At 52.7% G+C, this 23,270-nt stretch overlaps 1 protein-coding gene across 3 annotated transcripts in view; it reads right to left on the bottom strand.

Annotated features, from left to right (window-relative positions):
- SLC4A5 (solute carrier family 4 member 5) overlaps nucleotides 1–23,270 on the bottom strand; it is a 61,611-nt gene that overhangs the window by 3,363 nt on the left and 34,978 nt on the right. For 2 of the 3 annotated variants that reach the window (XM_059659387.1, XM_059659388.1), the window contains 16 exons: nucleotides 22,651–22,738; nucleotides 21,545–21,699; nucleotides 20,980–21,165; nucleotides 19,732–19,906; nucleotides 17,807–17,940; nucleotides 16,903–17,174; nucleotides 14,278–14,336; nucleotides 11,410–11,610; nucleotides 10,591–10,704; nucleotides 9,340–9,501; nucleotides 8,157–8,335; nucleotides 6,863–6,935; nucleotides 4,541–4,609; nucleotides 3,502–3,675; nucleotides 1,983–2,138; nucleotides 418–502 (listed from right to left, as the gene is read on the bottom strand). In XM_059659387.1, coding sequence (XP_059515370.1) covers nucleotides 418–502; nucleotides 1,983–2,138; nucleotides 3,502–3,675; nucleotides 4,541–4,609; nucleotides 6,863–6,935; nucleotides 8,157–8,335; nucleotides 9,340–9,501; nucleotides 10,591–10,704; nucleotides 11,410–11,610; nucleotides 14,278–14,336; nucleotides 16,903–17,174; nucleotides 17,807–17,940; nucleotides 19,732–19,906; nucleotides 20,980–21,165; nucleotides 21,545–21,699; nucleotides 22,651–22,738 — 2,282 coding nt within the window. The remainder of the gene's footprint in view (nucleotides 1–417; nucleotides 503–1,982; nucleotides 2,139–3,501; nucleotides 3,676–4,540; nucleotides 4,610–6,862; nucleotides 6,936–8,156; nucleotides 8,336–9,339; nucleotides 9,502–10,590; nucleotides 10,705–11,409; nucleotides 11,611–14,277; nucleotides 14,337–16,902; nucleotides 17,175–17,806; nucleotides 17,941–19,731; nucleotides 19,907–20,979; nucleotides 21,166–21,544; nucleotides 21,700–22,650; nucleotides 22,739–23,270) is intronic. The other variant, XM_059659389.1, reaches the window with a different exon arrangement.

Raw genomic sequence — 23,270 nt, 5'->3', positions numbered from 1 at the left:
GCTAAAGGACAACTCACTGGGCCAGTGTGGCTCAGTGGGTGAGCATCAGCCTAGGAACCAGGAGGTCACGTTTTGGTTCCCAGTCAGGACACATGCCTGGGTTGTGGATTCAATCCCCCCCCCCCCCCCCAATCACCACCACCCTGTGTGGGGCATGTAGGAGGCAGCTGGTGAATGATTCTGATGTTTCTATCTCCCTCCCTCTCTGAAATCAATAAATATATATTAAATATGTAAAATAAAGGACAACTCAGTTTGGATTTGAGCTCTCAATCATCTCAGCAACCACCAAGAAACGGTCTGCCTAGCACAGTGGTCCTCTAACATCTAAGAGCACAGATTCCCTGAATTAGAGATGGAAGTTCCTTGAAGCGGAGTGTTAGTAAGGAGGAGAGAGATGCCATGTGTTTTACTTACTGGAAATGCAGTGGATACCATTTTGGGGATCTGTTTGGACACTTTCCATGGGAATCTTTATAACGGAGGGAGGAGGGAACTGGGGCTGGAGAGAGACAGTGGGAAAAGCTGATGAACACCAATGCAACAGCGCTGCCTGTCTGCCCAAAGGGAACTGCGTGCGTCCAGTGTGCAAAGTGCCACCCTCGCCTCCAGGTGTGTGTAAAATGAATTTGTGTAAATTGAATCCTGTTTTTTCATTGAATATATCATGTAATCCAGAGATTTTCCCCCAACCCTGGAATAGTCCGGGGCACATGGTAGCCATTCAAGTATTTATTGAATGAATCTGAAAGCATAGTATTTGTCTTTAAAAGGCACTTCGACTTGGTTTCCTTGTTCTTAGGACCTATCTTTGAAAATGGTCTAAACCATCAACGAAAAACATGAGTGAATGGTGGGCCTCTTTCCTTCCTGGACGAGGACAGTAATTGAGGACCAGGGGAGTTTAGGGCCCTCACTTCCATCAGAAGGTGGTTGAATCAACACCAATCAGTCAGCAAGGATTTACCTAAGAAGAGTTTTGACCTGCAAAAGGCAAGATCACTAGGAGAACAATACAAGGATGATGCAGGGATGTGGTTTTGGGTCAAACTGGGAGAAGGGTAGCCAGGCCTGGTATTAGGAGATGTCATGGGCAGCTTGGTATACTGGAATGACCAGATGCAAAGTCAGGAGTGACTGTCTTAATTCCCTCTAAGGTATTTAGCTCTATGTCCGTCTTGGGTGAATCACTTCCCTTTGGGGGACAGTTACATCATCTGTGATGAGCACTTGAACTAGACGATCTTTCTCCCTAGCATTTTGTGACTTACTGTAAGTTCTGGACTGGCTTCTTGTCTGTTGACTCCCTAAGTGTTTGGGGGGTGGGATGGGAGGAGAATGGGAAAAGGGAGTAGTCAGGGCAACCCAGTGGTTGTGGGCATCTGGGGAAGGGAGCCATTCTCAGTGAGGACTAGGCCTCTTCCCCACCTCCCGCCCTGACACCCTAGGGGCAGGACTGAGCAAACCTTGTCCCCAGTCCTCCTGTCTGTCCCGGAGTCCAGTCTCCTAGTGAGCTCCCATCGGAACCGCCCCACCCCTGCCACCCGCTCCATTCTTTGGAGGTCAGTCCTTACAGACGCTGTGATGGAGCCAGGCTTTGCCCTGTTCCCTTAGGGCAGTGGTTGGCAAACTGCGGCTCCCGAGCCACAGTGTGCTGGCCACTGCCTTAGGGGACTGCACTGCTATTGATAATGGCCAACGTTTCCCTGGGTAGGGGCTCCTTCACCCTGGCCCGCCCTGAGGACAGTCACAGAAACAGACAAGCTCTCAGCCCCAGACTAAGATTAGCAGAAGCCTCGCCCCATCCCGGCCCTGGCTGACGTGGAGGGAGCCTCTCAATCTCCCCCCCAGGCCCAGCCTCACATCCCCACCCTGGACTGGGCCGCTGCAGGCCGCCCGGGAAGCCGCCCCATCCCGGCCCTGGCTGATGTAGAGGGAGCCTCTCAATCTCCCCCCCAGGCTCAGCCTCACATCCTCCCCACCTCCTTGTCACTGTCCTCATGGGCCCCTTTCCTTCTCTTTTTCTTCTTATTCGTCTCCTTTTTCTCCTTCTCTGGGAGGATGTTGTCGATCCAGGCCAGATCGTGCTGGGAGAAGACGAGGTCCAGCAGCCTTCGGACAATGATGAGGCCCAGGATCTGCAGTGGGAGTTGGGAGAAAATGGAAGGCTCAGGTCCCCAGACTTGGGCACAGTCGTTCCCCCTCAGCAGCCATGTTCAAGGATGTTTTCTGGTCAATGTCTTTGGAGCCATCTCGAAGCTCCCACAACCATTATTCACCAGCTGCCCACCTTGGACCCTGCCTGGCTTTCCCCAGTGGCAATGCCTACCCGGAACCCACAGGGACAGAGCCTGCGATGGCTGAGGTGGGGAGCCAGGTGGCAGCCATGGTCGGAGAACTACAGTTATTCTTTAAATTGGTGGTCCTCAAACTTAAGCTTGCATCAAATCACACACTGCTGGGTGCTGGGGGACACTAACGAAAATCACTTACGTGGAGCCCCCCAGGAGGGCACATTCAAATCCTACTCCTGTCCTCCTCTGCCCCCGCTCCAGCCCTGCAGGCTTTGGGGCCCACCCGGGCCTGGGGCCACTTCCCTGTGATGGGCTGATCTAGGAGCCAGAGGCAACATGTTTTTGGCTTTTTTCTTCTTTTTATTTTGGAATACTTTTAAACTTATATAAAATTTGCCAAAATAGTCACAGAACTCTAATGTCCTTTCCCCAAATGTCCTGTTAATGACATTGGACTTTGAAGTTCTTTATCTCTGATTCTAGCTCTTCCCATCCCCAGTTAGCTTCTCAAATTCAGTTAGTTTGAATGATGAAAGGGTTTCTTGCTTTTTTTTTTTTTATTCCTTACCTGAGGATAACTTTCTATTGAGTTTTAGAGAGAGTAGAAAAGAGAGGGAAAGACAGAGAGAAATATCAATGTGAGAGAAACACATCGATTGGTTGCCCCCTGCACAGGTCCAACCAGGGCCCAGGCTGGGGAGGGTCCTGCAACTGAGATGCATGCCCTTGACCGGAATCAAACCCGGGACCCTTTGGTCCACAGGCCGAAGCTCTATCCACTGAGCCAAACCAGCCAGGGCAAAAGGGTATCTATTTAGCAAGATCTACTGCACTTGGTTTGAATGTCAGCCGTGGGGACCTTAGTCTCATTGTCACACTTGCCCAGCTTCGCCATCCTGCCCCAGCTTCGCCATCCTGCCCCAGCTTCGCCATCCTGCCCCAGCGCAGGGGCGGTTGGGTGGCGTTTGCACTCTCGCTGAGCTTTGCCACTTGAGTGGAGTGGGGGTAGGAGTGCGAATGGTCACTGCAGGGTCTGACCACCGCACAGACCACCTTCGCTGCCCACCCCGCCACCTGCCCCGCCCCACCTGGCCTGGATTCACAGCTCCAGTCTTGTTCTGTGCCTGCCTGACCAGTCAGGCCATCAGGGAGGAGAAAGCGAGAGCGGACCTCCAACCGGAGGGGAAGCCAGCCCCACCGCACTTACCATGACCGGGAAGATGATGGCGGCCACCGTGGACTTGAGGATCCAGAGCACAGCCAGGCAGAGGATCTGCACCAGAGTGAAGAGGTGGATCCGGCGCAGGGGCACGTGCCGCAGGAAGGCGTGGTCCGGCTGGTGCTTGGCCGGCATCAGGAAGAGCTTGCAGCGTTCCCAGAACTGGCAAGGAGGCAGAGGCTCAGCCAGCAGGGGGGGCCGGGAGCCCTGCTGGGGGCGTGGGGTGGGGGACGTGGTGCTGCAGTGGGGCCTCATAGAAGGGAGCCCTTGGTCAGGCGTTAAGGACGCACAGAGAGAACTGGAAGTATAGGAGGACATACAGCGAGATCTTGCACAGCAAGAGCTCAGGGGAGGGCTTGGGCCTTCAGTGAGGGCTGGGCCCTGAAACTGGCCACAGATGAATACCATCCACAGTCAAAGAAAATGCAACTTAATTGCAACACAAGTAATTCAAAACATCCTGGTATATCATGGTAAATAAAGAACAAAACAAGCCCGGCCTGTGGCTCAGTGGTTGAGCATCGACCTATGATCCGGGAGGTCAGGGTTCGATTCTCGGTCAGGGCACATGCCCAGCTTGCAGGCTCATCCCCAGTAGGGGGCGAGCAGTAGGCAACTGATTAATGATTTTCATCATTGATGTTTCTAGGTCTCTTTCCCGCTCCCTTCCTCTCTGAAATCAATACAAATATATTTTTAAAAAGAATGAAACAAAGTGTGTTCTTCTGCCAGAATTGCCCTAGAGAAGTCAGAGGTGTAGTGAAATGCTCCCTGGAGTCAGCCCCACCTGGGTTTTGAATGCTGGGCCTCAGTTTCCTCATCTATAAAATCGGTATCAGAGGGCCTACCTATACAGATTTAATGATATGACACCTATGAAGTGCCCAGTATAGTTATTTACTTGGCACATAGTAAATGGTAGTCTTATTATTACCATTATTATTTCATTGAACTGGGAAAGCGAGCACTTGGGGTCTTGGTGACATGGACCCAGACTTGGAGCGCTGACCCCATGGGGAGGCCTTACCTGGATGCCATTCAGGGAGGCCACGCCCATGTAGAGGAAGACTCCGTACAGCACGGGCATGGGGATGTACTGAAACGAGAGAGGAGAGCAGAGAGGCTGTGGGCTGCCCCGTTCTGCATGAAAGTGTCTGCCGGTCACAGAGGCAGCCTGCCTGCCCCAGCTTCCCCCAGGCGGGAGGAGCTGGGTGGCTGGAGGACCTGAGGGTCTGAGAGCAGGTCTGGGGCTCTTCTGCCGCCTTCTCTAGCTGGGTGGCCCGTCCGGTGTGCAGTGCTCCCCCAGCCTGGCCCCCAGCTTTAGGCCCTGGAGAGCCATGTGGTCTGAAGACGTAGCTTCTGGAACATGGGAAAGCTCCATAGAAAGCCCCCTGCTTATTCCTGTCTGTCCCTTCCCACCTCAAGTCCCCGCTGAGGGCCCAAAGCTGGGCTGCTCAGCTTGTAGGGAGCTGGGGGCCTTTAGTGAGAGACCTACATCAGCAGGAAGTACCTGCTGACTAACAAAATCCATGCATCACACACAATCATATGAAGAAAACAAGAAGAGCCCGGCCGGCATGGCTCAGTAGTTGAGCGTCCGTCCACCTATGAACCAGGAGGTCACGGTTTGATTCCCGGTTGGGGCACATGCCCGAGTTGTGGGCTCGATCCCTAGTCGGGGGCCTGCAGGAGGCAGCCAATCCATGATTCTCTCTCATCATGGATGTTTCTAGCTCTCTCTCCCTCTCCCTTCCTCTCTGAAATCAACAAAAAGATATTTTTTTTAAAAAGAGCCCTGACTGGTTTGGCTCAGAGGATAGAGCATTGGCCTGCGGACTCAAGGGTCCTGGGTTCGATTCCGATCAAGGGCATGGACCTTGGTTGCGGGCACATCCCCAGTGGGGAGTGTGCAGGAGGCAGCTGATCGATGTTTCTCTCTCATTGATGTTTCTAGCTCTCTGTCCCCCTCCCTTCCTCTCTGTGAAGAATCAATAAAATATATATAAAAAAAAGAAACAAGAAGAAAAACAATGTACATGCCAACCACCACTATTCACCAACTCACCACTAGTGCTCACAGGTAGAGTGCTTACTTTTTCAACAATGGAATCATATCATTGGACTGTCCTGCAGTCATCATTATGACTCTTTAGAAGCCTTTTGAGGTATTTCTCCCCGGTCTAAGCTGTTTCTACTTTCCTTTCACTTTAGCTGCACGTGCGGCTCGCCACCATGAACCGGGCTGCTCTGCGTCACTCCCGGGGTTTTTGTGCTGGAGCATATGACGTGGGAGAACCACAGTACCATGCCCAACGGTTAGATACTATTTCAGCAGGTCAATAAATCTAACCAAACAAACGTCCTCTCTTTTAAAAGAAATTAGACTGTGTTCATTTTTTGAACATAAAGCATAGCTTGGACCCATATGCTGTAAACCTAAGAGATTTGAGCTGAAAGAAAGGAAATGTGGGGCCATGGCATCCTTCTGTTTGTAGTACACGGCTTGGGAGATGTTTGCCGAATAATGAAACAAGGTAAAAATGCAAAGGAACAACACCAGTTCTCAAGCTAGAAATACTTCCCATGGCAAAGGAATCCATTAACATCGTGGCTCTTCCGTTTTGTTTTTCACACCGTCTCCCTGAAGGAGTCGTTCTGAGGTATGCATGGGGAAATATCTGCATAAGATGCGGGCAGCTACAACCAAGATGAACTCAAGACAGCAAAGTCTTTGAGGGCCGTGATTATGGGAAAGGGCCCCGATGGGTGTTATGGGAGGAACCGTGTCCCCAGAATTCATGTGAAGTCCTAACCCCCAGGATCTCAGAGTGAGGACACACTCCGAAGGGACTCCCGTTTGATTTCGTCTCTTCCAGCTGCTCTGGAGGGACATGAGCAAGAGGAGCTCCAGACCGAGTTGGAAAAGTCACTTGTGCGCCCAATACATGCGAGACAGAAACGCAGGAAACAGGCCCCACGAACATGTAGGGAAGCCTCCCTGCAAGTTTTAAAGCAAGGAGGCCTCTCGTGAGCCATAAACAGCAACATGGACACACAGCCAGCTCAGGAGGCTCTGATCTAAGCGATGGACCTTGGCAGAACTTTCTGAGGGGAGCGTTTCACAGCAAGGTGAGGTGGACCCTGGGCGGGGTGGGTAGAACAGCGAGGCCGACTGCTGCTGCTGCTGCTGATACAATTTTCCAGAAAGCAATGATGATGATGAGACATCTCTTAGGCCTAATAGAATCCTGCCATTTTAGGGCCACGTGGGACCCTGCCCCACCTTTGGGGCATCAGGCCAGTGGTTTCCCAGGCAGACGGGGTCCTGGGGGAGGGTGCAGGGCCTCACCTTCAGGATAGGAGCCAGGAAGACGGAGATTCCCGTCAGGATGAAGACGATGGTGCCGGTCACTCTCTGTTCCCTGGCAGAGAAGAGCACATGGTCAGGTAGAGTGGGAGATGCTCCATGACCATTCCATGACCCTCTGTGGGCACCTCAAGGTTATGGCCAAGGCCCTGGCCTCTGCCTTGTCCCCCCATTCCAGAGAGTAAGCCTGCTGCTCAAGGCCCAGCTGAGCACACACACGAGAAGAGAGAGCCCGGCAGAGGCGAGGGTATTCTGTAGGGGTGTTTGGGAGGTTGTCCAGTGCAGTGACTAATAGTGGGGGTGCTTGAACCAGACAGACTTAGGCGGGCTCTGCGCTTACTAGTTGTGTGGCATCAGGCCCTAAATGTCTTCACCTCAGTAGAAGAGAGATAATGGCACCACCTGGGGGCTGGTTGTTGTGAGAATGAAATGGGTGATAAAGTGTTTATTACCCCTGCCCTTTGACTACAATAAGATCCCACATTTGTAGGGCATGACTAATGAGGATTGGGGGTAGGGGGCCTGGCTGCTGGCGGAGCAAGTGTGACCGAGGGGGGGAGAGCAGGTGGGTGTTCCCGTGTGCCCAGGTCCAGACATGGCGCTGGGGGCTCTGGGCCCAGCTGTCTGAGGCTCTGGGGTCTGGGAGGGGACCCTGCCCTGACCAGAGAAGCCTCACTCTGAGCAGAATGGGCAAGTGGGGTCTCCTGGGGCAGTGGGGAAAGCTCTGAGGACAGCCACTTCTGAGAAGGCCAGTGTGTGGGGTGGGCTCACTCCGGAGAACCGCAGAGGGGTGTGTCTGAAACAGATCAGGGACCTGGCATGGGCATGAGAGGAACAGAGGTGACAGGCCACAGGCCACAGCCCAGGAGTGGGGGCAGTCCGAAAGGCTCTCTGAGGGAATGGAGATGGAGCAGGACCCAAGCCCACAGGAGGGCTTTGGGGGACAGTGAGGGCCGGGTGTCTTGGAGAGGAGACAAAGGGACAGGTCAGACGTGGCCTGTGGGGCTCCTGAGGGGCCCATATAGGCGAGAGCTGAGAGTGTGGATACCGGCTATGGTGGTGCTTGGAATCCACTGAGACAAAAAGCATCACTCAACTGAATTTTCATCTCCCGCCCCCTCCCTTCAGGAATACCACTGCTCTCCATGTGGCTCCTGAGCTGTCAGAACAGGGGCCCCTTTTACCCAAATAACTTGATGGTAAAAGAAACCTGCTTCCCCTCCCCCAAACTGACCACTCCCGCTCAGGGGGTCCCCAGGCCCAGAGCCCCACCTACCTGACCCCCAGGAACTGGGGCTGCTCCCCTGGGGCACTGGTCTCCGTTTCCATCTTGAGGCTGTCGATGTGGGCAATGGAGATGACGGTGGCCGCCACGTACCAGGGGAGCCCCATGAAGGAGCACAGGGCCATAAGGATGCCCACCCAGAACAGGTCCAGGTGGTAGCCAGCAGCCTTCTGCAGGGGCAGGAGAGGAGAAGCTGTTGCTGACAGGGTTGGGGTGGGACAGAAATTTCCCCGAAGCAGTCATTTGGTGGAGCATGGTTCAGGGCTCCCCTTGACCTCCTAGAGCAGCGGTTCTCAACCTGTGGGTCGCGACCCCTTTGGGGGTGGAACGACCCTTTCACAGGGGTCACCTAAGACCACCAGAAAACTCATATATAATTACATATTGTTTTTGTGATTAATCACTATGCTTTAATTATGTCCAATTTGTAACAATGAATTTGGGGGTCACCACAACATGAGGGACTGTATGAAAGGGTCGCAGCGTTAGGAAGGTTGAGAACCACTGTTCTAGAGGGAACACTGAGGGGCTGCCATCCTGCAGGGCTCAGGCTCATCAGCCTCAGGGTTTGGTGAGCCAGGGAAGGGGCACGGGTGAGGGAGGAGAGGGGTGTTCAGACTTGAAGAGGCCCTGGGCTTGGGTCCTTGGGAAGAAGGGCTCCTACCAGTGGCCACAATGTCTCTGCAGTTCCTGCATGGGGGCCCTGGCTGGGACAGGCCCTAGACCAAACCAGAGAGGTCCAGATTGGGGAGGGGGAGAGGGTAGCCTGAATCTCCCCAGACCCAGAGGCAGGGTGGGGAGCTGCAGGAACCAGAAGAGCTGAGGATGCTCCTCTGCCTCGTGGTTCTGGGTCAAAATCCTGTTAGGATCTGCTCTGACTCCCAAGGTCGCTGTCAGGAGGCACAGAGCTGGAGGGTCTCCTTGGGAGAAGCAAGGTGCCCAGTGGCCCACGCTGGACTTGGTCCTGGTCTTTGGATAAAGTCACTCTGGCCCTGGGGACCTTATTGCATTTGCAGGTCACATTTCTTCCCCACACCAGAACTCAGTCTTCTGGCCTCATATATTGCTTCAGAAATGGCCCAGAATTTTGACAGATTCACCATCTGTCCCCTTAGTTCCTTCTGACTTTGTGTAATGAGGGAGGTTGTGCCCCTGCTCCTAGCTCCAGCCTTACCCTCAGCTTGTTTTCCTTCCGGTTGACGATGACAGCTGTGATCTGCTGGTCCATGAATATCAGGATGGTCACCAGCAGGGCGGGCAGGATGCTCGCTGGGTACACCCACCATGGGTTCTTCCCAAAAGGGGCCACGAACCAGCCTCGGTCCGCCCTTGTGGGCTAGTGGAGCAAACAGAGAGGACCCTTTCCTCTCTCCCTCGTCCCAGTGCACTTGCCACCCAGGGCCCCCCTCTCCCCGCCTTCCTGCTTCCACCTGGGGTTCTTTTCAAGTGCAATCTTTTCCCTTAAAGACATGGACACCTGCAACTTTAGGACAAAGAGAGCCAGAGGCAGACAGATTTGGGAAGGAAGGGGATCATTGTGGCAGCTGCCTGGGGTTGGTTAGGAAACAGGGGGGTGCACAGGCAGAGAGTGTTGGGAGGGAGCTTGCAGCCACCACTTAATTGCAAACTAAAAAGGTGCAGAAATGAGGCCCAACAGGCAAGAATAAAGAATTTGATGGGCCCACTGCCTGATGCTCTCCTTCAAGTCACCTGTCTGGGGAGCATTACACAATTGTCTGTAAAACACTGAACATCAATGCATATTGAGAATAAGGGGTTATCTATGCTGTGGTTTATTTTTTGTTTTACTTAAGAGAAAGAGGTGCTTTAATTTTCAAGACCAACACCAGTTTTATGGGCTGCGCTTAAGCTCCCTAGGAGAACCTTGAAGTGATATTGTGAAGGTCAAGCCCTCAAAGTCAGGAAGGGCCAGTTCTGGAACCCGTACCTCCCAGCTCCATATAGGAGGGTGCTCCTTGGGAGGTAGTGGGACTCAAGCTTAGCTACAAGCAATGGCACAAACTATGGACTCTGGGGGATTTGTGCAGCAGTGGTTCTCCTGATGCTGGTCTGGGACCACACTTTGAGAATCACTGTTCTAAAGGGTCATTTTCAACAGAACCCAGGCGACCAAGCTGCAGACTGCCAGGAGTCAGGGAATTGTAGGCCCTCAAGTGGCAATCAAGGGCTTTAGCTAGATTCCATCACCTCGCACCCTGTTGCCACACAGTGGGGTTTCGTTGTGAATATGGCCCCAACCCGTCAGCTCAAAGGGTCTCCCCTGGGTGGCTGTTCTGCACAGGAAGGGTGGAGCATGCACAGAGAACCCGCAGGGTCACTGGGCTGAGAGTCCTGACAGTCGGGTCAGTGTAGAGGGGGCCAGATCTGCGGCCGGTGAGCAGCAGAGCTACTGCCCAGAGCAAACCTTGATGACACTGGGCACATGCAGCTTGGGGGTTTCCAGCCCGAAACAGGCATCGATTCCACAGAACAACAGGATGGAGAAGACAATGGAAAAGTCAGCTACCAGGGCCCGGATCTGCAGAAAGATGAGCAAGTGACTGAAATAGCCACCCACCTGCAGGTGGATCTAGTTCCCAGGCAGCAAAGAGGAGGATGGTTACGAGCGTGGGCTTGACCTAGGCTCAGCCCTCACTGGCTATGGGAAAGCATGTCATCTCTCAGAGCCTCAGTTTCCGCATCAGTTTAATGAGGATCAGGATAGCACCTACCTCATTGGCATAAGTGAGCCATGATGCATTCCAAGGGCTTGGCATTTATTAGTCCAAGTGGGAACTGTTGTTATGCACATGGCATGGCAGCCATCGTGACATCTTTTGGTGTGACAGACTGAACTGGGTCACCCAACAGTGCTGGTAAGGACAATGGCTGAACTCTGAAGAAAACCTTAGCTCCTAAAAATGTGTGACAGATTGTTGCTCTGCCACCCGGGCCCCTGGCTACCCTCAGACCTTCTTTCCACTAAGAGTCCGTGGCCTCTTGCTCCTCTGTTTCAGGAGGCCCATCCTAGGCCAGGCTCTGGACCTCATCTCCCTGCCCTCTGACCGCCCTTCCACACCACCAGCTATCCTGTCACCCTTTCTGTATCTCTTCAGAGACAGCAGTTTCCACCTCAGTGAGCCAGTGCTGACGTGTCCATCCTTCGAGCGGGTCAGAATCTTTTCAGGGGGATCTTGTGAACAGTCTGACTATAGGCCCCCTTCTAACTGCAGGGTGAGCTTACCTTGGTAGGAAAATAGCGGCTGAATTTGAACTTTTTCAGGGTCAGGGTCATAGAGTACGTCCCGAAGAAAAGGATGAAGGACATGAGTGCCAGGTCTGGGATGAACTGGCAGGAATTCCCGAGCAGGCGGCCACCGTAGTTCAGACACTCCTTCTTGCTCAGCAGGGACCAGTCCAGCGCTGTGAGGTTAAGGGGGTTGGACTTGGAGACCAAGCACAGGAGAGAAAGGGTCAGGGCCATCCTCATGGGTCAACTGTGCCCCCTCATCCCCCCCCCCGCTCCCTGCAGTCCTAGGCGGCCCACACGCCCCTGCTCTCTGAGGGGCCCTAGCCCTTCTGCCCCATGGCCCAGCCACAGAACGATGCTCCTGGAGGCAGGTTGCTTTAAGGAAGGACCACAGGAGGCTCGGCTGGGAGAGTAGAAGCTGAGATGTGTTCTTACGTGTGCTCTAGGATGCACTGCTGTGTTCGCACGGAGGGAACGCACAGAGGGTGGGATGCCCTCCTCCTCCTCCTCCTCCGCAGGCCTCGCTCCCAGCTCAGCTCACCTCCTTCCTGGAGTGTCGCACACGTACTCTTCCCTTTCCTATCCCTGTACACACGCTCTCACATATTGGGGCTCATATCCCACCCTTGTTTGACCCTTCTTGGGTCAGCTGCTTCAGGCACTTCCCCTTTTGGTGTCCCCGATGCCCAAAATCCAGGGCACGCAATCATTTTATATGTATAAATATGGAGGAATGTATATGATATATTCTTATGTATATTCCTATACACATATTTATATATACATACATATACAGTCTATGTTCTTAACATATATACATACATATATATGTTCCTAACATAAGTGTACCTACATGTACATATATGCATATATGTATATACCCACATATATATTCATATATGTCTCTAAGTGTAATAAAAGGAGGAATAAAAGGAGAGAGATTTGTAATAAAATTTAATATATTTTTTAAAAATTTAATGTGTACATTTCAGGCACGTACATAATGAAGTAAACAGATGCTTGCAGCTATAATGGATGTGTGGATAAGAGAAGCGCGGTGGCCGAAACCGGTTTGGCTCAGTGGATAGAGCGTTGGCCTGCGGACTGAAGGGTCCCGGGTTCGATTCCGGTCAAGGGCATGTGCCTGGGTTGCGGGCGCAACCCCGGTGGGAGATGTGCAGGAGGCGGCTGATCAATGTTTCTCTCTCATCGATGTTTCTAACTCTCTGTCTCTCTCCCTTCCTCTCTGTAAAAAAATCAATAAAATATATTAAAAAAAAAAAAAAAGAGAGAAGCGCGGTGGTTTGCCATAATGACAATGCCCCAACGAATCATGACTCCCCGTGTTCATGCTCCTTTGCAATGTGACACTGACAGTTCTCATCAAAAGGTGCAGTCTATTTCTCCGCCCTTTAAATCTGGGCTCCCAGGGCCTGCAGAGACCAACAGGATGGAGAGGAAGTGCTCTGAGCAGGTTCTGAGCCGCGGCCCCAAGGAGCTTTGCGGCATCTGCTCTCACCCTCTGGAACCGTGAGGCCACGGTGCTGTGAGAAGGCTCGGGTGGGAGAAAAACCACATGAAGAGAGAGGCCCCGCCGTCTACTAATGTCAGGTGTCCCTGAATCACTGTAGCCATTAAACACGCCCCCTGCAGGGTAGCATGCCTCTACTCTCCATTGGTCTGGCCCAACGTCTCTCTCCCAGCTCATCTCTTGTGGTTTCCCTGCACGACCCTCACCTCACACTGTCTCAGCCGATGGTTCACTCGCTGTCCTGGACAGTGCTTTCCCTCTTGTGCCCTTCTGTCTGTGCTGGTCCCTCGACTGGAATGGGAATGTACTTCTCTCTACAGAAGCCACTTTAAGCCCAGAGGGCGTCCCAGGGTCTGCTGGAGGCCTTCCTCCAGCTCGGGAGCACACCTCGGCCTGTGTGACACACGGCAGCTCTGCATGTGCTGCCCGGGACCTTCCAGGTTCATCCACAGGCTTAGGACAAGCAGGTTTGAGGGCAGAACCAGGTCGTTCCCACCTGTCTTCTTAGCCCTCACAGAGCGCACAGCAACTTGCGGATAACAAGTACGCAGACACAGGCGCTGGCTGATGCCACTCCTCCTCTCTCAAGATCAGATATTTGAAAAATCTTAGGTTAAATTGCCAACGGAGCCGTCAGCTACCTGTGCGGGGGTGACTGAAGGAGCGACCGTGGGGACATGAGAGGCTCAAGAATCTCCCCGAGTGCCAACCTACCCTTCACCTGGTTTCGGACTTCCCACCATTGGAGCCTGAATCTTTACACATTAAATTTTTACAATATACATTACATTTTATTATAAATTACTCTCCTTTTTCCCTCTTAATAATGGGGGCTACCGCTCATTATTATTGGGAAAAGCAGGCCAGGTCTGAGGGCCTGGGGCCCCTGAGCACAAGGACAGACCAGACACAGTGAGGAGGGGGCATGAATATGAAGTAAACAGGGAGGGGCCTGCAGGTTGGAACTGGGGATCCCAGGTAGAAAGGCAGGAAGAGGTAGAAAGGTGGATGGGAAACTGTTCACAGTGTTGTTTATGCAGCCTTCTTTATTCCTCATGTCTACCTCCCGTGTGTGTGTGTGTGTGTGTGTGTGTGTGTGTGTGTGTGTGTGATATTTATGCACATACATCTTATGGAGTAAGGCATGTTATAAAAAGGGATTTTGACAGAATACACATAAAATTCACATGTGCGTTGACAAGGCTCCACAGGGGACCCTGACGGGCAGCTGGGTTGACCTTGCAAGTCTGGGTTGCCATAAGATGGCCTCAGTTTCCCAACTTTCCCACTCTCCCCACAAAGCTCTCAAGTGGTAAGAGGAAAGGACTTACCAGAGAAGTGTTGGTGTTTGGTGGCAGCAGGGCTGAGGCATTGGACCCGGTTATGTTCGCTGTGGGTGAGCGTAGGACATGGGGAGGGTCAGCAGCTGCTGGGCAGGGGGCCTGTGACCGCTCTTCTGAGCCCCCACTCTTCCCATCTTCCTCCAGTCCCATAGAGCCAGGGATTGGCTCCTTTGTGAGGGCAGCTTATCGAGCCCCACCCCTCTGCACTCTCCTCACTTTGTCCAGGGACAGCGGGGTGGGAGGGAGGGGAGCAGGGAGGTGGTGGTAGGGGGCCCTCCCCCCCGCCCCAGCCACAGCTCCAAGACCAGCTGGGCCAGGCTAAGGCAGCTGCTCTCTGATGCTGAAGGGCTGGCTCTATAACCTGAAGTAAGGGAGCTGCTACCAAGACCAAGGGCTGACACACATCAGTGAACAACGTGCCTTGTGCATCCCTACCAGCCACTGGACCCACGTCTTTAAACATTTTCAAAGAACTTAACTCTATGCCATGCACCTTGCCAAACCTTTACACCAGAGGTCCTCAAACTTTTTAAACAGGGGGCCAGTTCCCTGTCCCTCAGACATTCCACACATGCGCACTGCGGGCCCGGGAAGAGTCAGCTGCTAAGCAGGACAGGCAGCGGCGGCAAAAACACCCGGCGGGCCGGATAAATGTTTTCGGCGGGCCGCATGTGGCCCGCGGGCCATAGTTTGAGGACCCCTGCTTTACACACATCATCTGGCTAAGTTCCAAATCTGAAAAAAGTCCCCCCATTTTAAAGATGAGGTAACTGAGGCCCAGAGAGGTCAAGTAACCTGCCCATTGCCCAAGGTCACACAGCTCACACTTGGAGGAGCCAGACCCATCCCAGGCAGGCTGGCCCAGAGCCTAGACACCTCCCAGCTCCACCCAGCGAGCGTCTTCCCTGTCCTACTCCTCTCCGCACACACTTCCCTTCTCCCCGCCCCGGCCCCGTCCCCGTCCGTCCGCATGGGCTGTTTTTGTTTGTTTGGTTGGTTGGTTGGTTTTCAGGTCAGCTGGGCCTGCAGAGCTGGTTGGCTTTGATGCTATCTTCTCTAATCTGCGCTTGCTCCAGTGGAAGCTGAGGAAACAAACCCCGTCCAGCCTCAGCATCCCTCACTCTAAGTGGAGCTTGTGAGGGTTCCATCAGGGCAGTGAGAAGAGTTGAGAGGAACTGTGAGGCCTGCCCTGGGGGGTGTGGCCACTCACTACAAAGGCAGGTCTTGGAGGGCCACTTCTGCCCTCTCTCTTGCTCCCGCACTGCATGGGTGCGCAAGGGCCAAGTCCTCCCGCCCTCCTCCTCCAGGGAAGGCTGACTGAGTGGTACCTCTGCAGCAGGTTTGGGGAGGGAGCAGGCCTGCCCGCCAGTTAGCTGGTGACAAATCTGAACTGCGCTGCCAGCCCCATCTGGCTCCTGCTGGCTGTGGTTAGGGGCCCAGAGGGCAGAAGAGACTATTCTCGAAGCTTCCGTCAGCCCCCAACAAGCTGTCATGGGTGGATGTGACCACAGGGCCCTCTAAGTTGCTCACTTCTGGGGAAACTCGGCTGGACGTGGGGAAGGGACCTAGCTGCGACCTAGGTCACAACACCCCTAGCAGCTCCACACCCCAGAGCAGCGGTCTGGTGGTCCGCAGACCACTGGTGGCCCGTGAGGTCCGAAAGATTGGCGACCGCTGCCCCAGAGGGCTGTTACCATTATTCTGAGGAAAGCTTCATTTCCTAGAAATCAGGGACATTTGCTGCCTTTCCTCGTGCCATTGACCAAGAAGACGTGATGCACAATTAACAACGAACAGAAAAGGTGGCACGAAGGCTGGCTCAAGTCTACCACTCAACAGGCGGGGACTTCCAGCTACTGCCTGGGCCTGTGAGCTGGGCTTCCTTCCACTGCCAACCACACCAGACACTCCTGTGATGTCTTTTGCTGAGGCTTAGCCATTCTTTCATATGGGGAACTTTGTAGGATTTATTGGAAAGCCACTTTGAGATGAAGAAGGAAGAATTATAACCTGGGAGAGTCCAGAGAGTGTCCCGGTATCAAATAGTTTGAAATTCTAGTGTTTGCAAATGGTACTCACTTGGGATGAAAGCGGCCAAGTCAGTGTGTGCAGCATCCATAAACAGAATACAAGTCAGTTACAATGGAAACAAGATTAAATTGAAAAAGAAAGTGCCCCAAACAAGCCTTTGTGCTGCAGAGTGACAATGAGTGACTGCCATAGTCCGACTTGGTTTTGCAGTAACACTGGGAAGATGAACCATTAGCAAGCAAGTGGTCCATGGACTGGGAGAGAAACCCTCCTCAGTTAGTTACCCCTCCCCAGCCGCCTAAATGTCTAGAACTTTCCTGTTCATATTCTTCTAATCAAAACAACTTGTCCTGGTTCCAGTTCCTTTATTCTCTGATTACACCCCTGGGCTCTGGTAGCATCACCCTCATTAGAGTTACTGTCCCCTCGGTTTTCTTCCAAACAAGGGGTTCAAGACTCTGCCTTTGCCCTCTTGGGACAGTAGGTGCCCTTCAAAGCAAGCTCACCCTCCTGCATTTGAGAAGAGACACAGATGAGGGGGAGAGGGTGGGGGCCCCGGGCACCACTGGGGTTACTGCTCACCTGTGTCCGGAGCGACGCACTCGCATTGGTAGGTGGTGATGGAGTCGGGCTTGAAGTCCATGTTGATGGGGTAGTACTGGAAGGCACTGATCATCTTCTTGATGGCATCATAGATGAAGATGAAGCTGATGAGGGTGGAGAAGCCCTCCTCCGTGAAGCGGGTGATGTACTTGATAATAAAGCTGGCGTCCGTGGCCACCAAGACAAGGCACTGGATGGCTGAGTGCAGGCCAATCCAGAGGCGGAACTCCATGTAGTCCAGGCCATTGCCTCTGGAAGGCAGAGGCAAGTGAGGGGCCTCCAACCCAGGGCTCTGGGCTGTGCTTGGCTCCCCAGACACCCCCTGAATGACTCATCTGTCCCTCCTATGGCACAGATGCCCTCCTAGGAACTGCAAGAGGACTGGGGACAGGGACAATTGGGACAATTCCTAGGTGGGGTTGTCTGGTCTTTGAGAATTCTGAAAAAGGATCTCATGGGATGACAGGAAGGTGCTAAGTCTAAGACATCTCAGTTCTCACATTTTGGTAACAAACATGTGAATGAAAAAGGATAATAATAAGGAATTTCAGTCTGATGGCTGGGGCAGGCCTTAGAACGGCTTCATGACTGGCCAGGTTAGAACGGAGCCTTCCGACCTCCAGCTCAACTTCTCATGCCCTGCACTGACTTCCAAGTCACCACTGCTCACAAGCAGAGTGCTGTGAATTCTCTCCTCTCGTCTTGCCTGGATGTCTCCCTATCCGCTGTGCTAATATACACTAAGATGACTTAGAGGCAGGTAGCCAGAGGAAGTCAGGGGGACCACCTGGCAGTGCTCTCTGCACAGGTAAAGACAGCTTTGGACCTGCTCGCCCCTGCCTCCCCCACCCCAGTCTCAGCAGACTGCCCGAGGAACACCTACTTGCTAAAGTCGAAGAGGAGCTTCTCGAAGATGAGGATGGGCCCTGTGCTGCTCAGGATGATGAGAGGCTGTCCCGAGAAGAGGCAGAACAAGAAGCCGGCCATGGCGGTGCCCAGGAAGCTCTCCATCACTCCCTGGGGGCACAAGGAATGTGAGGCTCCGGGGGACAGAAGGGGTCCTTTGGCACAAAACAGATCATACCTGTCTCACCAGGGACCCAGGCCACAGTGCTCATCCTTTATTCTAGGCCCTCTGCTTCCCAACTTCTGTTCATCTCCTACCCCACAACCCCCCACATCACTCGAATTCCATTGGGATGAAGGTCCTGTGTGACTTCCTTTTGGCACCCCGGGACCTAGGAAACAGGGCTGCCAATGGTTCCACTGGCCCCCGTGCCCATGCTGCTCCCAGAGGACAGCCCATTTACCCATCCAATCACTCAGTCATTCTACTAGGTGCTTTCTGAGGTTAGACCATTCATTCATCCAAAATTCACTAAGTGCCTACTATGTATCAGGCACTGTGCTAACTACTGGGACCCATCAGTAAACAAGATCATGCATTTTCAGTCTAGTGGGAGATAGAGACGAGTAACCAGGCAATTTCTATACAGCAGTTTCTCAACTTCAGTACTACTGACATTTCAAGCTCGATACTTCTCTGTGTGGGGGCTGTGCTGTGCCTTGCAGGGTGTTTAGCAGCATCCCTGGCCTCTACCCACTAAATGCCAGTAGCACCCCTTCCCATTTGTGACAACCCACACTATCTCTAGACACTACCCAATGTCTCCTGGTGGGCCAAAATCATCCCTTGTTGAGAACCACTGCTAAGGAGTATGAGAGGCTGAGATAAGGTGAGGGTGCCAGAGGAGCACACAGTAGGAGTAAAGGAGCGGTGAGGAAGGCCTCTCCAGTGGTAGATATGTGGAAGCTGATACCCAAAACTGACCAGAGAGGAAGTGGAGTGATGAGAGTGTCCCAGGGAGAGGGAACACTGTATACAAAGGCTGGACCTGAAGGGAGCATGGCTTTGAGGAACTGAGAGATGAAAATAAGAATTGATGGAAAACAATGCAGAATGCGTGAGGAGGACAGGGATCTGAGAAGGGAACACTGGGAGATGAGGTGTGAGAGCAGGTGTGACCATGCTATGAGGGCCACTCGGGGAAGCTGGGTTATTGAGTTGGCACGTGGGTAACAGGGTGAACCATGGTGTCACCGGCTGTGATGGTAGAACAGCAGCTCTGGAGGGAAGATAGTGGGTGCCATGTAGACCCTGAGAGTTGGGAGATCCCATATGGATCCCATACGGATAGGCCCAGAGGCAGCTGGATATTGGACCTGCAGCTCAGGAGAGTGGTGTGGGCTGGCGATAGGGGTTCATCTCAATTTATCTGGGAAAACGTGTCTTCACCTTAATGATTTGAGCTTTCTAGTGGTTCTCTCTCGAGGGCCCCCCTCAAAGACCCTTGTTTGGAGCTCAAGCGAATGTCTGCTGAGCGGGTGTTTTCCCCAGGGAGACCTGTATTGTCATGGAAACAGTTTATCATCATTCTAAATATGTCTTAACTCCAGTTTAAGAATTTTAGGTTGGTGGGGTTTTTTAAGTGTGAGGAGACGGCCACAATCAACACCTTGTTAATTGTGTTAAGTTCATTCGAGCAGTGTGGAAAGTTCAAATAGAGCAGATGACTCCCCTTTAAGAGTCTGATTTACACAATCCTTAAATTTAGTCTTTAGTAACATGATTTAGCCTTAGATCTTTTAAGATCTTGTTACGAACTTTTTGAAGGGTAAGGGATTACTAAAAGTGGTCTGAGCCTGGATGGTAGACTTGGTTTGGAGATTATAGGACAAAGCTCCTTACTGCCACCCAGTGGCAGCGGATTTTACTGAGGTTTGCACGCATGTCCTGCACACACACACCTGATAATTGTCAGTGGCGTCCCCCAGAAGCCCTCCAAAGGTGATGGCGTTGGTGATGCAGCCGAGGTAGATGAATAGGATGGCAGAGATGGACTGAATGTGGAAGCCATCGTAGAAGTCACTTAGGAACCAGGGCAACTTCCTCTTGACATCCAGGCACAGGCCCCCGAAGCACCTGCTTAAGACAGGCCCCAGCGCTGCTTTCTCACCACAAACACCAGGGCAGGGGCAGGGCTGTTAACAAGTCTGCAGGGTCTGGTGCGAGGAAGGGAACTTGACTAGGAGTGGATGGGGGCAAGGATCTTTCCACCAGAACGTTTAAGACCAGGGAAGAGTCCTCTTAGGACTGAAAGTTTGAGGTCAGCACCATCTCCACTGAGAAGTGTGGTCATAAACAGCTTGGATGGGAGGGGGAAGGCCTGATGGGAATATGCTCTGGGGTAGACCTAACATTCCACAGGGAATGGGAACCCTGGGGTCCACAGACAGCCGTCCTCCTCACGCCCCTGACATCTGCAGGGCACCCGAGCTCGGTACACACAGCTGTGTCTGAATCCGAGGTGGAGACAGCCCAGATTATAACACAGGTTCACTGTGTTCTCCCAAAAGGCATCTTGGAATCTTAACCTCTGGCACCTGTGAATGTGACCTCATTTGGAAACAGGGCCTTTGTAGATGCAGTGGAGCTAGGACGAGGTCATTGGGGTGGGCCCCCATTCAATATGACTGGTGTCCTCATAAGAAGAGGAAAGTGCCATGTGAACACGGAAGAGGGAGAGCGCCATGTGACAATGGAGGCAGACAGGGAACACGAGGACTGCCGGCGCCACCAGAAGCTAGGAAGATGCAAGGAAGCGTTCTCCCCAGGGTCTCAGAGGGAGCACAGCGCTGCTGACCCTCCGACTGGGAACTTCTAGCCTCCCGAACTGCGAGAGAACCAAGTTCTGTGGTTGAAGCCACCTCGTCTGTGATACTTGCTGGTGGCAGCCCCGGAAAACTAGTAGAGGTCACAAGGGGAGTCTAAAGAAAAGTTTGGGTTCCTCCATTCCTGTGCTGGGTCCCGCCTGTCCTCGCCTGTGGGAACCCTTCTGCTGGGTGCAGGAGGGGCTTTGAGGGTATGAGGGAGAAAACGACCCCGGGCCAGACCTCATGGTGCGGAGTGGGCGCTGCAGGGAGAGGTGGGGAAGGTTCCTGCAGGGAGGGTGGGAAGGAGACGCATCTAAAGGATGCCAGGCCTGGGGTGGGCACCTTCCTGTCCAGATAAGCTCTTCCCCGATCTCGTGCTTGGCCGGCATCTCTCTGTCATCCGTGCCGCTCCCTCCGCCGACCCCACCACCGCCACTGCCACCTCCAGGGCCTCCTCCTGCAGCCGCGCCGCCTCCCGCCACAGAGCCGTTCATCTGGCCTAGCTCGGTCAGGGAGAACACGGATTTCCTGGAAGAAGAAGGGGGACCTGGGACATGGGGCTCTCAATCCTGGGAAGGGCTCAACCCCCCCGTCAGAACTGTCCCCAGAACACCTCTTATTTCTCCAACAAAAACTATAAAATATCTTAAAATACAGAGAAAAATGTGGAAAATGATGGAACAATACCCACACACAGGTCACCCAGATTTCACAGGTGTTTAAATTCAGCATATTTGCTTCTGATTTGTTTTTAAGAGATAAATAAAATGAAACTGGGGGGGAAAGGTATAATCCCCAATACGGTGACATCTTCCTTTTAAATCCAAAACGAGAAAAGAAAGGGCCAGACTTGAAGTTTCCCTTGTACCACTCCCTGCCCTAACCACCCCTCCATTCACATACTCACCTCTTGTCTGCAGAGGGCACCTTCTTGGGGGGCTCGATTCGGATATTTGGGTCCCATTCTCCAGGCGGAAGGACGATGACCTCATCCAGAAACTCGTCGATGCCAGCGATCAGATCCTCCCGATTGCGGGCTTTATAGGCCACGTCGCTGAAGAGCTGGCCGTGAGGAGGAGGAGGACAGTCAGCTCTCTGCCCAACATCTCCTTGTTACCCACCTCCCAGGAGCACGCCGGGAGAAAATCACTTTGACCTGTGGCTCCTGCTGCCAATTTGCTCTCAGATTTTGAAATGAGAACCACCACCCGGCAGGACATAAGGCCACTGGGAAACAGCAGCCTTGGGGACAGCTGGTCCCTCTTGGATATGAAGGCCAGGTCTCTGCGTTCTGACTGTCGGACTTTTGTTGAGTGGCAACCTTTCTGCTTTCAGTTTTGCACAGAGCACGCTCATTAGAAAACCTGTGCGGAGCCCGCGCGAGAAGCTCAGCTGTTTCAAATCTGTCTGTAACTTCCTAGCCTTTCACCCTTGGAGGGTCGGTATCCTCATTCCACAGTGTCCCAGAGTGTTCGTTCTGACTTGCAGATCTGATGGGATCCTGCCTGTGGCTAAAGTCGTCTAGGCTCCCCGTCACCCCTGGAGGAGTATGCACTCTGGGCTCCGCCCACAGGCTCAGTGTGGACTCTGACTCGCCTCTCTGTGACACCTCCTGCTCTCGAAGCTCTAACACTGAGCCTACGTTGAACCACTTCCATCCAGCTTCTCTGTCTCCCAACCTTGGCCCCTGTTCCCTTTGTCTGGAATGCCTGCCTCCCAGGCTCATAGTGGGTCTACCTACCTCCTCCTGCTCATCATAGCTTTAAAGCCCCTCATGTGAAGCCTGCTGTGACTTCCTGGATTATAGGTCTGTCTCCCCACTCGGTTGACGCTCCTAAAGGGCATCAACTATTATGAGGATGACCATTCCCTCATCCTCATAATCCTCAGCACCTACACAGAGCCTGCACACAGTAGGTACTCAATGTGCCTATTGGATAAATGAATGAGTGAAGGCCCAGTGCTTGACTCAGGAGCCATGACATTGGGAATACATTTCTCGTTCCCACTTACATCATCTACCATGAGGGTGGCGATGGCTCGGCCAATTTCATTGTAGGACTTCGCTCTCCCAGAAGGTCCCAGCAGTATGAACAGAAATCTGCAAGGAGATAAAGGAGGAGGAGGAGGAGGGAAGTGAGAAGGAAAAACAGAAGCAGGTGAAGAGAAGGGTTCTCTGGCTCCAAACAGTATCCATTCTTAACTTTTTTTTTAAATTTTTTTTTTAAAAATATATTTTATTGATTTTTTACAGAGAGAAAGGGAGAGGGATAGAGAGTTAGAAACATCGATGAGAGAGAAACATCGATTCAGCTGCCTCCTGCACACTCCCCACTGAGGATGTGCCTGCAACCAAGGTACATGCCCTTGACCGAAATCGAACCTGGGACCCTTCAGCCCCCAGGCCAACGCTCTATCCAGTGAGCCAAACCGGTTAGGGCCATTCTTAACTTTTTAACTGGCTGTAAACTTGTCTATTCCTTCTTTTTATTTTTTTTTTATTGCTTAATATTCCTTCTTTAAAAAAAAATTTTTTTTTTAAATTGATTTTCAGAGAGAGGAAGGGAAAGGGAGAGATAGAAACATTGGTGAGAATCATTGCTCAGCTGCTTCTTGCACGCCCCCTACTGGAA

This window comes from Myotis daubentonii, chromosome 12 (assembly GCF_963259705.1).
Source record: "Myotis daubentonii chromosome 12, mMyoDau2.1, whole genome shotgun sequence".
Taxonomy (NCBI): Eukaryota; Metazoa; Chordata; class Mammalia; order Chiroptera; family Vespertilionidae; genus Myotis; species Myotis daubentonii.
This window is presented reverse-complemented; position numbering and strand designations above follow the sequence as displayed.